We start from the raw sequence: 16,562 nt of genomic DNA on the forward strand, positions 1-16,562 counted from the left end.
GTCAAGTGATTTAACCAAGGAGTCAACCTACCTCTACCAGCCATTGTTTGGGATAACACGGGCCTTCCATTCCCCACACCAGCTTGAAAACCAATCACCACAAGGTGCCACAGAGTGAAGGCTGGAGACTTGTCACTTCCCCAGTTCCCACCAGGAGTAAGATACCCACCAGCATCTGGATACTGGCCCCTGTGCGTCTCTCTCTGGAGTATCCCAAAGGTCCATTCTCCTCTAACCCTTGGACCCACCATCCTGTCATACAGCCCTGCCTTGGATCCCCAGGGTGCTTTGGACTTTAGTATTTGCCCTGCTACTGTCCCTGCCTAAGTATGACATGGCCTTTCCATTTGCCATGAATGAACATGAACCCTCCTAAACGGGTTGTCTCCCTCAGTTATAATGTGAGCTCTTTGAGAGCAGGGATTGTCTCGATCCTCCATCTGCATCCCCTTATTAAATGCTTGAAAAAATGCTTTTCCATTCTCAGTTCTATTCCTAGGTCACCAGTGAAAGATACTCTGACCTCAAATCCAGTTCCCTCTCCACTATACCATGCTAGCTCCCAGGAAGGTTCTTGGGATACTAGGATTAAGAACTGAAAGGGATCCTTGAGAGGTTCTAGCCCAATGCACTCATCTTACAGATGAGGATACTAAAAACCAAAGAAGTTAAGTGATTTTCCCAAGGTCACAAAGCTAGTAAGGAGATAGTCAGGATTTTTGTAGCAAGAATGAGAGAAAGAACAGCTATTTAGCAACCCCAATTCACCCACCTCACCATCAGGAATGAGAAGAGGAAATCTTCCACTATACTGGGAAGATATTCTTTGGAGAACTTGTGGGAAAACATGGACAGGGACTATATAGGAGCAGAAAGCATAGAGGTCCCAAATAGTGTTCATAGCTAGCATGTTTCCAGACTCAGCTCACGTGCCCCTTCTTGTATAAGGGCTTTCCTGATCCATCTCCAGCTTTTCAGTTCTTTCTATCCACCCAGCTGAAATGATTCTGTATTTCTTTTGCACATGTTCATTTTACTTATTTGCATACTGATTGTTTCTTTCCAGTAGACTGTAAGCTCCTCAAAGGTAGGGGCTGCTTGGTTTCTCTTTTTGCAACTCCAGCACCTAGCACAGTGCCCAAGACATAGTAATTACATGAGAAAAGCTTGCTGAATTGAGGGGAGTACCAAAGTATTATATAATTTATTACTAAAAAGTTTTCAATAGATCAATCAATAATTATTTATTAAATATCTTCTAAGTGACAGGTGCCACACTAAGCTGCTGACCATACAAAGACAAATAAGAGTCCCTGATCTCAAGAAGCATATATTCTCAGGGTTGGGGGGGGGAATAGATGACATGGAAGAACAAAGACTCTTCTTCCCATCTGCACAGGAACCCTGGATCCTTGTTTTCTCTCTCACCTTTTTTCTAAGAAATGTCTATTCATTACTCCTCGTCTACTCACCCCTCTCTCGTATCCAAGCGTTCTCCCACATTGCACCCAGTGCCCCCTCATACCTACTCAGTAAGTAGGAGAGTGTTTTCTCAAACACCTAGTCAGCATGGTTTATTCCCCATGATAAACAACCACCAATGATTTTCTCCAAGAGAGACGGTTGGGACTGGGCTGGGACGTGACTATCCATTGTATGCAGAGAGTTCTATGGTCCTCTTGGCTTCTGAGAGCATACCATCCACGCTTGAACTTTTTGTCAAACCTGCCTCAGCTTGCATCTGCCCATCCTTCCCCACCTCCCCCCAACCCCTCACCTTCATTGCTGCTCATGTGGCTGTAAAGTTCAGAGAAGAAACAAGAACCCAAACTCTTCCTTTACACATTTCCTAGGAGTCCAATTTCCATGATCAATGGCCCCATGGTCTCTCCATGGATTTCCCAGGACCACCAAGAGCCTCTGTCCCCTCCCTTTCTCATTGGCTTTCAAGATCAGTGGCAGTAGAATCAGTTTGGAGGAGCTGAGGGGAACTAACGCCATGTGGTGGGATGTCTCTGATATTATCCCAAAGCCAAAAGGGTAGGGTTTGTTAATCATTAAAAGTTTAATTTATTTGGTGATCAATCCTTTGCTTTTTTCCTTTCCTTTTTAAAGTATCTGTGACTTTTCTCTTTTAATTATTACCTGTGATGAATAGTTCCACCCCAGTATAGACAAGTCCTTTTTACTCTTGGGGGAGGGGGCAGTGAAAGAATGTGAGTTGAGGGAAAGCAAAAGAGAAATATCTCCTTAAAAGATACTGTTTTTTAGCCTCAAGGCTGGCATTTCTGATAATGCCACAGCCAAATGAGGCAGTGTTTTGAGAATTGGGTTGCATGAAGAAACTGAAGGAATTGGTAATGTTCAGATAGAAGAAAAGGTTGAGAGGGGAATGAACAATAAGGGGAGAAAAGAGGAGAAGAAAGGAGAGGAGGGAAGGGGAAGAGAGGGGAAGGGAAAGGAGGGGAGGGGAAGAGAGGGGAGGAGAAGAGAGCTGAGGAGAGGAGAGAAGAGGAGAAGAAAGGAGAGGGGAAGGGAAGGGAAGGGAAGGGAAGGGAAGGGAAGGGAAGGGAAGAGAGGAGAGAGTAGTGGAGGGGAGAGGAGAAGAGAGGAGAGGAGAGGACGGGGAGGGGAGGGGAGAGAAACTGTAATTGAGAGAAATATTGAGAGATTGAGGGAGAGAGATGGTGAGAGAAAGAAATCAGTGAGAATTCTCTAGAATGAAAGAGATTGAGAGAAAGGAGAAAGACAGAGACAGACAGACAAATAGACAGACAGAGACAGAGAGACAGACACAGAAACAAAGATGGAGAGACAGAGGACAGAGACAGAGACACAGAGAGAGAGAGACAGAAAGAGAGACAGAGACAGAGAGAGACAGATCCTGTTTTCTACTCTTTAAAAAAAATGAGTTTACACTACACAAAGGGAGTTGAGGCTAGCTAGGAAGCTGAACATCTTGGCAACCAGGATCCTGAGGCCAGGGCACTAGGTAGTCTTCTCTGAGTAGAGTGAAGTAAAGGGAAGCCAACTCTTAAGGAATGTGGCCTAGGGGATGGCCCCATCCTCTGTGGGGACAGGACAAGAGATAAAGTGATTTGGTGAATATGGTGGAGTTTCTTACCTGACTTCAGTCGAAATGATCAAACAAATGTCAAAAGGAAAGGGTCTGATGAAAGTCATAAAGAATGACTTTCATCAACAGAGACAGGCGAGGGACTTTTGCTTTGTCCTCTCTTATTTGGAATGTGACTTTTGTACACTTGGACCCACGGCACTATTCTGGTCAGTCTTGGCCGTAGTGTTGACCTCCAAGTAGCTGCCACTGACTTTGCCTTCTGAGAGGCTCCCACCAGATTTGACCCGGCCCGCTGAGCTGTCCTGGCTTTTGACTCCTGGGGGGCATCTGCTGCCTTTGACTCCAGCGGGGTTCTTGTTCATTTTGACTCCTGAGGGAATCTCAGTGATTTTGACTCCCAAGAGGCTCCCACTAACTTTAACCTTTGAGGGCCCCTTTCTGAGTTTGAGTCTTGAGGAATTTTCATTTCTTTTGTCTCCTGAGACTCTCTCTCGCTGTTTGACTCCTGAAGTGAATTCACTTTGTCTGCCTCTCAAGGGATTCCCACTCTCTCTAACTCTTGGGATGTTCTCTCTGGGTCTGGCTGTGCTGGGGCTTCCACCAGCTTTGACCACTGCCATGGTCCCAGTTCCCGTGACTCCCAAGGAGCTCTCACTTGGTTTGATTCCCAAGAGACTCCCACTTTGTTTGGCTTCTAGGGGGCTTCCACCATGTTTAACCCCTGAAGGGTTCCCACCAGACTTGACTCCTGCAGAACTCCCAGTGTGTTTGACTCCTGGTCGATTCTTGCTGGATTTGACTCCTGAGGGAGTCTTGACTCCCAAGTCGCTCTCACTACTTTTGACTTCCAAAAGGTTCTCACTGTATCTTCCTCTGGGGGAGCCATTCTTATTTTTGAGGCCTGAATCACTCTTGTTGATTTTGACTCCCAAGGTTTTCCCACTGCATTTCATTGAGTTAGCCCTGATCCTTTTAACTGCTGAGGGACTCTGAAGGCGTTTGACTTCTGGGGAACTGCTTCTAACTCCTGAGTTACTTCTATTCATTTTCACTCCCGAGGGACCCTTGTTTTCACTGGCTCTGGCTCCCAAGTCACTCCCACTGCTTTTGACTCTGAAAGATTTTTCACTAACTTCACATTCTGAGTCTTTCTCACTACTTTTCACATTTGAAGAGCTACTGCTGATTCTGCTGTCCGAGTCATCCTCACTCATTTCCGTTCCCATGAGGACGTTGTCAACCCTAGATTCTGACTGCCCTTGTGAAGTAGACAGATTCTCCCCCTGGCCTTTCTCTGCCCCTCTTGACTCAAAGTCATTCATATTTATCCCCAACCCATCCAAATCCTTAACTGCATTTTCACTGTTAGAGCTAACATTGACGTTTTTGATTTCAGGAGAGGTCTCAGGTCCAACACCAGCCTCCAACTCTAATGCAGCTAAGGCCTGAGCATAGGGATTTGCATCTGGAAAGGAAGCACATTTGGGAAATGAGCAGTGATCTAGATGGGATCCTCTCCCTCTTCCCCTTCCCCTGCATATCCCAGGGTGTGGGGCAGACACAATACTTACAGATGTCAATTGGAGGAATGTTGACCATCCTAGTGGGAAAACCAGAAGGAGGATTAGTTTTGCCATTCCCAGAAAAGCAGCCCCTGATCCAAGAAAAAAATCAGGTGGCGGACACCTAATGGAAAGGGAGTAGTAATTCCAATGGAAATTGGGCAATGAGACTAATGCACGTTTTCCTAAAATCAAAGACTGTCAGAGTTGGAAGGGACCTTCAAGATCATCTTAGCTTTTTTGTGTATTATCCCTCTTTGGCAGGCTGGTGAAGCTTACAGACCCCTTCTCAGAATAATGTTTTTAAATACATAAAGTAAAATGCATAGAATTACTAAGGAAATCAATTATATTGAAATACAGTTATCAAAAAAATATATTTTAAAGTTCCTGGACCTGATGTAAAGGATCCTTGATCTAGTCCAATCCCTTTACTTCCTAAACAAGGAAATGAAATGACTTACTGAAAGGTTATACTGCAAATGACAGACATGAGTTTGAAACTAGGGTCTCTTGCCTTCCACTCCAACTATACAATTTGCATTCAAGGTTTTGAGTCATAGCTATTAGCTGTGTGACATTAGGAGAGACTGTCAACTCTTTAGTCCTCAGTGTTTCAATCTATAAATAAAGTGAATGCAACAGACAATGTGTAGGTTCTCTCTTGGCTCCCATTGTATAGGAAATCTAACAATGGATTGATTTGCCAGTATAATAAAAAATGGGGTAGAGTAAGGGTGTAGACTCAAGATAGTGTTTTTTCCTCCAAGCCAAGGGTAATGAATGAATAAAGGGGCAGTGGTCATGTGTAAGCCTGCTGCCTTATTTTTGTTTTGTTTAGTTTTCAAGAACTGCTCTCTAATTTCCTTTAAGAACTTTCTTTCGGGAAATTGAGGATAAAGTGAGTGGGTAGGGCAAAATGTTGGGGTCCCCACCTGAGCAGCTCACTTTTTGTCTTCTTCAGGTAGCTGGTCTTTATATCTTTACTCATCAACTGGAACTTCTTCAGGTGCCGGGCAGTGTCTTCTTCAGCCTTCTTCAAGTCACTTTCCAGCTCAGATAGTTTGCTCCAAGTGACCTTCAGAGATATCCTCTCAAGTCGTTTGGTGGTGTCAATGGAGTCCTGGAGCTCCCCACACTAGAGAAAGGACCGGGGTTGAGTGAGAAATTGGAGAGAATTGAGAGAGATGGAAATCTCCCAGAGGCCAATGTGCCATGGGCTTAGGGACCACCCCTGATCCCACATGCAATTAAGGTATCAGCTGTATCCTCCCCTCCTTCCCTACACATTCCTTTTTTAAAATTTCTTTTATTTTTAATTTATGGAATGGAATAAGCATTTCCAAACATAATATAATAAAAAATATGATTACACATGAAAATGAAAATCTATAATGTACAACTCGCTATTCCTCTTAAATATATAATAAAGTTATCATGTAAATTTCTTTTTTTTTCTTTTTTCCCATTTTTTTCTTCCCTCACCCCACCATAGAGATGGCTACCATTAAACACAAATAGGTATATATACATAAAATTATTCTATACATACTTCTATTTATCAGTTCTTTGCATACAGATAGTATCTTTCTTCATATGTATTTTATTGTAAATTTGGGTATTTATAATAGTTAAAATGATTTATTTGTTCAAAGTTATTCTTTTTTATTAATTTATTTTGATTTATCAACAATCACTTCCATATGCTTTTGAGTTTAAAATTTTCCTCCCCCTTCCTCCCCACCACCTTCCCCAAGATGGCACACAATCTAATATAGGCTATACATATACATTCCTATTAAACATATTTTCCCATTAGTGATGTTGTAAGTAAGAATTAGAACCAATAGGAGGAACTACCAGAAAGGAAACAAAACTCAACAGAAGAAAAAAATAGCAAATAGTATGTTTTGATCTGCATTCAAACTCCATAGTTCTTTCTTTGGATATGGAAAGCATTTTCCATCACGAGGCCTTTGGAGATGTCTTAGAACCTTGTATTGCTGGGAAGGGTTAAGTTTATCAATATTAGTCATCGTACCATGTGGCTGTTATTGTGTACAAAGTCCTCTTGGTTCTCCTTACTTCACTCAGCATCAGACCATACAAGTCTTTCCAGGTTTTTCTGAAGCCAGCCTGTTCATCATTTCTTATAGCACAATAGTATTCCATTATGTTCGTATTCCACAACTTGTTCAGCCATTCCACAATTGATGGGCATCCTCTCAATTTCCAATTCTTTGCCACCACGAAAAGAGCTGCTATAAATATTTTTGTACATGTGGGTCCTTTTTCCATTTGTATGATCTCTTAGGGATTATAGCCCTAGAAGTGCTATTGCTGGGTCAAAGGGTATGCACATTTTTATAGCCCTTTAGGCATAGTTCCAAATTGCCGTCCAAAATGATTGGATCATTTCACAACTCCACCAACAATGCATTAGTGTTCCAATTTTCCCACATCTTCTCCAACATTTATCATTTTCCTGTTTTGTCATGTTGGTCAATCTGATAGGTGTGATGTGGTACCTCAGAGTTGTTTTGATTTGCATTTCTCTAATCAATAATGATTTAGAGCATTTTTTCATATGACTATAGATGGCTTTAATTTCTTCATCTGAGAACTGCCTGTTCATATCCTTTGACCATTTATCAATTGGGGAATGGCTTGTATTCTTATAAATTTGACTTAATTCTCTATATATTTTAGAAATGAGGCCTTATCAGAGAACTGGTTGTAAAAATTCTTTCCCAATTTTCTACCTTCCTTCTAATCTTAGTTGCATTGGCTTTGTTTGTGCAAAAACTTTTCAATTTAATGTAATCAAAATTATCCATTTTGCTTTTCATAATGTTCTCTATCTCTTGTTTGGTCATGAATTCTTCTGTTCTCCATAGATCTGATAGGTAAACTATTCCTTGTCTCCCAGTTTGCTTATATCAGCCTTTATATCTAAGTCATGAACCCATTTTGACTTTATTTTGGTATATGGTGTGAGATTTGGGTCTATGCCTAGTTTCTGCCATACTCTTTTCCAGTTTTCCCAGCAGTTTTTTTCAAAGAGTGGGTTCTTATCCCAGAAGCTGGGGTCTTTGGGTTTATCAAATAATAGATTACTATAGTCATTGACTACTGTGTCTTGCATATTTAACCTATTCCACTGATCCACCTCCCTATTTCTTAGCCAGTACCAAGCAGTTTTGATGATTGCTGCTTTATAATACAATTTAAGATCTGGAATTGCTAGGCCACCTTCCCCTGCATTTCTTTTCATTAGTTCCTTTGATATTCTGGACCTTTTGTTCTTCCAAATGAATCTTGTTATTATTTTTTCTAACTTATAAAATAATTTTTGGTAGTTTGATTGGTATGGCACTGAATAAGTAAATTAGCTTAGGTAGAATTGTCATTTTTATAATATTAGCTTGGCCTACCCATGAGCAACTGATGTTTTTCCAATTATTTAGATCTGACTTTATTTGTGTGACAAGTGTTTTGTAATTGTGTTCAAATAGTTCCTGGGTTTGTTTCAGGAGGTAGACTCCTAAATATTTTATAATGTCTACAGTAAGTTTAAATGGAATTTCTCTTTCTGTCTCTTACTGTTGGGCTTTGTTGGTAATATATAGAAATGCCCATGATTTATGTGGATTTATTTTATAGCCTGCAACTTTGCTAAAGTTGCTTGTTATTTCAAGTGGTTTTCTGCTTGATTCTCTCTAAGTATATCATCATGTCATCTGCAAAGAGTGATGGCTTTGTTTCTTCTCTCGAAGTTATTCTTAAAACAATATTTCTATTACTGTATACAATGTTGTCTTGGTTCTACTCACTTCACTCTTTATTATTTCAGATAAGTCTTTCCATGTTTTTCTAAGATCATTGAGCTCATTATTTCTTATAGCACAGTAATATTCCGTTACAATCATATGCCACAACTTGTTCAACCATTCCCCAATTGTTCTTATGCTAGACCCATAGCCATTACAGCTGGCCATGGCCAATGACAGCTTTTCCACCAGGTTTCCTTTTCCTGTAATAGCACCATCACCCCCCAGCCTTACCAATCCAGTTCCATAATCCCCTGTTCCAGAAAACCTTCCTTACCTAAATTCTCTCTCTCTACTTCCTTAGGCTCTACCTAACTACTATTTCTTTGTCTATGGACTTCTATAATCTTTTGCTGCCCTCCTTTTTTCTTTTTTCATTTTTCCTTCCCCTTTTCTCACTGTTCATTCTAGCCAAACTGACCTACACATTGTCTTCTGCACACACTCCCCCGAAACCTGCATTATCCCATCTCCATGCTTTTGCTTACACCCCATTCCCTGATCTTGGAATATCTTCCCTCTCCTTCATCAGTTGAATCCTTTTTCATTTCCTAAAGCCCGTATCAATAGCCAGATATCTTAACTGTTAACTGCTGGTGAGGGCAGAGACCACTTCTTACCTAAACTATGCACCACCCTCAGTCCCGAGCACAGTATTCTAGGTAGATGTGCTGAATTGAAGGTACACAGCTCTGCCTCACTTAAATCCAATTCACTTGCAAATCAAGACACTACCCTTCTGAAGTCTTTGACCTTCTTTGAGAAAAAGGGATGAACAGCAACACTGAACTAAATGGAATGGAATTATATCTTGGAGGTGTACGCACTTCCTGCCTCCTCCATTATAGTAAGATAAACAAAAATTGGAAGGACCCACTCAGAAACTAGGTAGGGGGCTTAGCAAAAACTTTATTCTCCAGAAGAACAGGTATAGACAAATGATATGTGTCATATGACACATCAGTGCCCCTCCTGGCCTCGGGGTTCAGCTTCCAGGTTTCCTCCCACAAGCCCCAATGATATGAGAAGTGAATTGTTTATCCTTCTAGCCTCTAACCCACCTCCTCCTCTAGGCATTTTGCTCTGTGTTTGCACTTTCTAGGAGTCTGCACGAATAGTCATTTAATAAAGATGGGGATGTTGTTTTCTCCTTTGTCCCCTGCCCTCAAACTCTACTTTAGAGCCCCTTCATCCAGAAAGTCTTCCTGATGAAACTCCTGATCTCCTTTCTCTGAAAACTTTTGTTGGCGAATCCATTAAACTATGAATTCCACATTCCATTTCTCAGGGTGTGGTTTGTTGGTTTCTATGACCTTTCTATACATATAAGGAGACATTTATTCTTAGACTTTTGTATCTGTAAGTGCTATGCTTCCTCTGGGAAATGGGAATGGATTGATAGTGTTTGCTAGGAAATATATACATTGTACACAAAATATACACATTACAGAATATAGTAGTAATAAAGACCTTCCCCTCTCTCCCATGTTCTCCTTAATTTTACTCTAGTCTTAGAATACTGGCATTTTCCATTGCCTTCCCTCCTGGTCATATGCTGCTGAATGAAGCTTGGGGAAAATTATGAAATTGTGCTGATTGGGTCCACTACAAATTCATACAATATATTCTCCACTGGGCTGTCACTGCAGTAAGGCAATTCTTTTGCCCCTCCCTAATTGATTCACAGTCACACACACCACAGAAGATTTATTAAGCCCTTTTGTCCCTCCTCAAACCTCTACCTCCACTACCCTCTCAGCTGAGAACCTTGCTTTATATTGAGAAAGACTGAGGCCACTTCTTGAAAGTTCATTTTTCTTCCTCCTCCACTTTCTCATCTCATATAACTCAGGGCCCTTCCCCCACTGTTTAGCAGGTAGGTCACATGGTAGATAGAACATTGGACTTGAAGTCAGGAAGACCTGGGTTCAAATCCTACCTCCAAAACTTACTAGTTATGTGACCCTGGGCAAGTCACTTGACCATCTCAGTGCCTTAGTTTTCTCATCTATAAAATAGGTATAGTAAAGACTAAATGGAATAGCATAAGTGAAGCTATATGGCAGCTAGGTGAAGGGTCCTGGAGTTCAGGAAGATCTGAGTTTAAACCCTGCCTTAGATATTTGTTAGCTGTGTGACCCTGGACAAGCCACTTAACCTTTTTCAGCCTCAGTTTCCCCCTTCCCCTCCTCTCATCTCCTTCTTTCATCTTCTCTTAATATATGAAATGGGAATAGCACCTACTTCCCATAGTTATTGTGAGCATAAAATGAGATAATATTATAAAGTGCTTTGCAAAAGTACTCTTAAAATGCTTATGTAAATGCTAGCTACTGTTACTACTACTATTAAAATTAAAACATTATACAAATGGAAATTATTATCATTATTATTATTTTATTATTATTATTATTATTATTATTATTATTATCATCTCCACCCTTTACTCATGTGAAAGTGGCTTTTCCTGCCAAGGTAAATCTCTCTACATACGTGAATAATCCCATTCTATCCCATCTTCTCCTGTAGAAGATGGCTGCTTCCCTCCTGCCTACAAACCCAGGGCTCCCCATCCTCTAAAAATACTCAGTTGATCCATCTGTCCCTGAGAGCTATCATCCTAGATCTCTGCTCATTTTCATGAATAGTCCTGGAGAACACCTTGAGAAGACATCTACAATTGATGTGTCCATTTCTTGCCTTCTCACTCTTTTCCTGACTCTCTGAACTATGGTTTCTAACCTCATCATTCCATTGACCAAGTGATGACCTAATTATTGCCAGCTCCAATGGTCTTTTCTCAACCCTCATATTTCTTGACCTTTCTGAATCCTTTGACCCAGTTGACCACATTCTTCTTGATATACTTTTCCTGACACACTCTCCTTGATACTCTCTTTTTGCAACACTGATCTTTTCTAGCTGACTGTTCTTTCTCACCCTCTTGCTGAATCTTCATCTAGGTCTTACCCAATAACCCTGGATGTCTTTCCCAAAGGCTCTGTTATTGGTCCTCTTCTCTTCTCCTTCTATACAATAGACTCATTTATCTCAGATTCTCAGATCTATTGATCTAGCCGTAACCTCTCTCCTGACCTCCAGTATTTCATCTCTAACTGCCCATTGGACATCTTGAAATAGATGTCCCATAGAGACTTCAAACTCAACATATCTTAAACTCAACTCATTATCTTTCTCCTCAAATCTCCTTCTCTTCTGAACATTCCTATTACTATTGAGAGTACCACCAACCTCTCAGTCACCCAGGCTCAAAACTGAGGTATCATTCTTAACTAATTCTCTCTTGTCCCCCTTCATATCCTATCTGTCGCAAAGTCCTATCAATTCTACCTTTACATCTCTTGTGCACACCCTTTTCTCTCCTCTGACATTGCCACTACTCTGCTACATGTCCTCTTCACCTCATGCCTAGGTTACAGCTACAATAGCCTGCCAAACAGTGCCAGGATTCAGAGAGTTAAGAAGAAAGTGATAAAAAAAAAAAAAAGGCAGTGGACCCATCAATTGTAGATGCCCTTCTCAAGGACTGTTTGTGAAAATGAGGAGAGATCTAGGATGATAGCTCTCAAGGATGGATGTGAGATTTTTTGAGGATGGGGGAAATGTTTGTAAGTAATAAGCAAACAGCCAGTAGGTAGGGAGAGACTGAAGATAATTGAGAGGCATGAAGATGGTAGAATGGACAATCTACTGGAGAAGATGAACTAGAACGGGACAATTTGTGCATGTAAAGGGATTTACTCTGGCAAATTGATTTACCCTGCCTCAAGTCTCTCCCCATTGCAGTCCCTTCCCACTCAATTTTTGAACTGATCTTTGTAATTCCCACCAATTACTGTCCTGGAACACATCCCTATCCCCCACCAAAAGAGGAAGCATCCCTAACTCAAGTTAGAGATGAGACTTCTCCTGTACAGTTGGAACCTGTCCTTCTAAAACTTTTATTCATTTTTCCTACTTCTGGATAATGTCAGTACTGGATGTAAAAACTAGAAAGGCCTTTAGAGACTATATCTTCATTTTATAAAGGACAAAAGAGGCCCGGGGAATTGAAATGATTTACCCAATCACACTCCTAGTAAGGAGAACTAGAGACAATTGTGGCTCAGAGGAGTGAATGAGGCCTGAATTCAGAGTCAGAGAACCTTGATTACAATTCTATTCCTGCTGATAACTAGTCATATTCCCTTGGGTAAGTCATTTCATCATCATCATCATCATCATCATCATCATCATCATCATCATTGTCATCATCATTGTCGTCATCATCATCATTGTTAGCATTTATAGAACTCCTACTTTGTGCCAGGCGATATACTAAGTGCTTTAGGATTATTATCTAATTTGTTCCTCACAACAACCTTGGGAGGTAGTTGCTATTATTATCATCATCTTACAGTTGAGAAAACTGAGGCAGAGAGCCTTGCGTGTAGTAAGTGTTTACTGAAGGAATGAGTAGGCATCAACTCCTTACCCGGGATTTTACCAGCTTGATTTCATTCCATTGCCTCCTGATCACTTGGTTGAGGTTAGAGATCTTCTCTTTCGTTTTGTTCACGTGTTCCAAACCTTCTCTGGCTGATGTCTGCAGTGCCAGCAACTAAGTGGGAACAATGAGATGGAAGGATCATTTACATGAAATTGTAATGGGAGTACCTTCCTCTAGCTAAGTGAATGAATGCGTAGGATCCCTCACTATTGGGTAGAACTTTGGGGGAAAAGGTTGCCTGGGGCTATTACTAAGCCAGGAGATGAATGGAGCTACTTGACAGGCTACCACCACCCCTCTCTTCCCTAAAACAATAAATAACAAAAGCAGCTGTTATAACAGATGTGCATGCTGCACTTGAAGATCCTCGCTGCACATTTTGTGTTAGCTTGTTTGAATCTTATCAGTCCAATGATTTAGCTAACACAAGCTAACATTGCTAGCTCCGTTTTACAGATGAAGAAACTGATGCTCATAGAGAGAGGCTCAGTGATTTACCCACATTTACAAATCTCATAAATGGCAGAACTGAGCTTTCAATCCGAGGTCTTCTGACTCCAACTCAAGTACTCTTGCCATGACACCACAGAAACTGTCTACACCCTGGACAAGTGCCCAGACAAGCCGATGGGATTGACCCATCCTACATCAGGACTGTTCTGCATTGGAAAGGCCAGAATTCTCTTTGAGACAGAATCTAAGGTCTGGAGAACTGAGATGGAAAACCTGTTCGAGCCAGTCTTCTTGACTTTGGCTTTCTTTCCTAGTTGTTGACTTCCATATCAGCTTTCACAGCCACCCTGGGACTAGAAGAATCCAGTAGAATATAAACTCACTGAAGGCAGGAATTGTCTTCCATTTTTGCCTTTGTAGCACGTATAGGGTGTTTTGCATATGGTAATTTCTTAATTAATATTTACTGAATTGTTAGGCAATCTAGGTGCTGAGTCTATCTTATGCACCCAAGCTCCTCTTTCCCTCTATCCTCCCCTACTCCCCCTTTCCATGTCCTCACCTTGCTCCTTTATCCTGCCCTACTCTTCCATAAAGCAAAGAACATGAAGATATATAGTTGATACCTCCAGTGCTTCCCTTAGGCTAGAATCCTAAGGAAACTATATAGAAGGGTTGGGGAATGTCTGCTTCTCTTATAACTGTAAGTAAGACTGACTTCCATGAGGTCATTTTTTGCCCCACTTTGTCCCACTCCCAGAAGATGCTATATGCTTCCTTCTTTCAACTCCATATCTTTCTTCACTATGATTCCCTTACCCCAGAATCCCCTTCCTCTCCTACTTTCCTACCTATCTTTTCAAACATGTCTCAGATGCCATCTCTTCTATGAAATTTCCACAGATACCCCCAGGCAAAAAACAACCTTCTTCTCTGGATCCCTCCTAGCACCTTACTTTATTGTCCTTTAATTCACTTAGTATGTAATATGGTGCATGATTGTTCAGTTCTCTTTGTTGGTGTCATGCTCCTCACTTAGAAGGGTTTGAGCTATATGGCCCTCTGAGCTCCCTTTAAACGCTGAGATTTTGGGATTCTACATTGAAAAGACAGGAGATTCTACCATCTCATTTGTACCCCCTCCAGTCCTCTGAACACAATAGGCACTAAGTAAATGTTTGCTGCATTGTATTGCTTCTGGTTTGCAACCCCAGTGCAATTTCTCATCTGAGTGAAATCACACTCACTGCTCAATTTCTATTAATCTCACCACCTGATATCTTTTAGATTTCGGAGGCACAACTCCAGGACTGATTTTTCCTGAAGGTGGCTGAGGTCAATGGGGTTAAGTTCAAAGAGCTCATCCATCTTTGATGGCAGCAGCTGAGCTCTGAGTCACCTGGGCCTCAGTGTCTAATGGAATCTCAGCCTGCGTTGTCTGCTTGCAGTCCTCATTCTGGTTTTCTCCCTTGGATGCCATTCCCATCTTTCCAAGTCTATGTTGCTTCTTGAGACCTGCTCCTGTCCATAAAGAAGATGATTTTGGCATTAAAAACATGTGCCCATAGCTGACCAGCTAGATCACCAAAAGATTCAGTCGGTGGAGCCCAATAGGCAGACCTTCCTCAAAAGCATGATCATTTCCAGGTGCCTAATAGCTAGACTTTATATAGCACTTCAAAGTTTACAAAGCCTTTACATATGCTAATTCATTTGATTTTCACAACAACCCTGGGAAATAGGTGCTATTATTATCCCCATTTAATAGATGTGGAAACTGAGGCAGAGGTTGAGTGACTTGCCCAGAGTCACACAGCTGGTAAGTGTCTGAGGCTGAATATGAACTCAGATCTTCCTGACTCCCAGTCCAGCGTTCTACCCACCGTACCACTGTACTCTGGAGCCATTACTTCCTCTCACTCTCTCAATAGTCCTGGGAGGTAGGCAGTGTACAAATTACTCTCTTCCCCTGGGCAGATGATGAAACTGTCTCTGACATTAAGCAACTTACCCAAGATCACCTATTAAGTAGCAGCACCTGGGATAGAATCCAGACCTGGTCTCTCCAAGTTAAATGCTTTTCTCCCCCATCATCCACACAATAATACCTTATTTTGGTACCACGCTTTCATACTTTGGAGTCAGAAAGACCCGAGTTTGAGACCTGCTTCAGACACTCACTAGTTTTTTAACCCTGGGCAAAGCACTTAACCTGATTCTGCTTCAGTTTCTTTGTCTGCAAAATGGGGATAATAACCATACCAAATGTACAGGGTAGTTGTAGGAATCAAATGATATACATAAAGTACTTTGCATTATGTATAATTACCATTATTATTATAATTCTCTTCAAAGCACTTGGCATACATTATCTCATTCACTCCTTACAACAGCCTTTTTTTTTTTTGGCAAGGCAATGGGGTTAAGTGACTTGCCCAGGGTCACACAGCTTGTAAGTGTCAAGTGTCTGAGGCTGGATTTGAATTCAGGTCCTCCTGACTCCAGGAGGTGGTGCTCTATCTACTGTGCCACCTAGCTGCCCCACAACAACCTTTTGTGGTGGGCACTTTTGGAGATATTTATCCTCACTTTACAGATAAGTGAACCAAAGTGACTTATTCCAGTTCCCATATGGCAGAGCTGAGGTCACACCCTGCAGCTGCTGATTCTCAATCTGGTGGCTTTCTCCACATACTGTATGTTCTTCCCAGGCCACTGTTTTTAAAAAATCAGCAACAAAACAACAACCCTTTTACCTGAGCCTTGATGACAGATTTTCAGGCAAAGTCATGTAGGTATATATAATAAGGGCATGGATAATCTATAAAGTGCCCCGCTGCCTCTGAGTATTAACTATCCTGAACTCCCATCACCCTGTGCTACCATAGAAACCAACCACAGACCACACACAAAGCACCATCCTTACCACCTCACAGAGGGCCCTCAGGATCTTGATCTCATTGGCCAGACTGTCCCGATCTCACTTCAGCTATCTACTCCCTAGGGGATAGGACCAAAATGTCCTCCCCAGCCTCTGACAAAGCTGCTTCTTCTATAACCAGTTCACAAGAAACAGTTTCTAAGGCCCATTAAGTCTCATGGAGGAAAGTTAGCAGTTGTCAGTGCTA

At 41.5% G+C, this 16,562-nt stretch overlaps 1 protein-coding gene across 1 annotated transcript; it reads right to left on the reverse strand.

Moving 5' to 3' along the window:
* Positions 1 to 1,484: 1,484 nt before the first annotated feature.
* Positions 1,485 to 16,307, reverse strand: LOC110194103 (uncharacterized). Its single transcript, XM_020966263.2, has 6 exons — positions 16,191 to 16,307; positions 14,834 to 14,955; positions 12,967 to 13,092; positions 5,577 to 5,779; positions 4,651 to 4,679; positions 1,485 to 4,544 (listed from the first exon to the last, which is right to left on the reverse strand). The coding sequence occupies exons 2-6, from the start codon at positions 14,918 to 14,920 to the stop codon at positions 3,238 to 3,240; spliced, it is 1,752 nt and encodes a 583-aa protein (XP_020821922.1). The 5' UTR covers positions 14,921 to 14,955; positions 16,191 to 16,307; the 3' UTR covers positions 1,485 to 3,237.
* Positions 16,308 to 16,562: the final 255 nt, after the last annotated feature.

This window comes from Phascolarctos cinereus, unplaced genomic scaffold (assembly GCF_003287225.1).
Source record: "Phascolarctos cinereus isolate Bilbo 61053 unplaced genomic scaffold, phaCin_HiC Scaffold_1;HRSCAF=81, whole genome shotgun sequence".
NCBI lineage: Eukaryota > Metazoa > Chordata > Mammalia > Diprotodontia > Phascolarctidae > Phascolarctos > Phascolarctos cinereus.

Bases quoted from the DNA above. Each gene is read 5' to 3' on its own strand.
- LOC110194103 (XM_020966263.2), bottom strand. From the start codon at position 14,920: ATGGGAATGGCATCCAAGGGAGAAAACCAGAATGAGGACTGCAAGCAG. The intron at 5,780-12,966 runs GTAAGGAGTTGA...TCCTTTCTCTAG, and splicing joins TCAAGCTGGTAAAATCCCGG to TGTGGGGAGCTCCAGGACTC. The intron at 4,545-4,650 runs GTAAGTATTGTG...CTTCCTTTCCAG, and splicing joins CATTCCTCCAATTGACATCT to ATGCAAATCCCTATGCTCAG.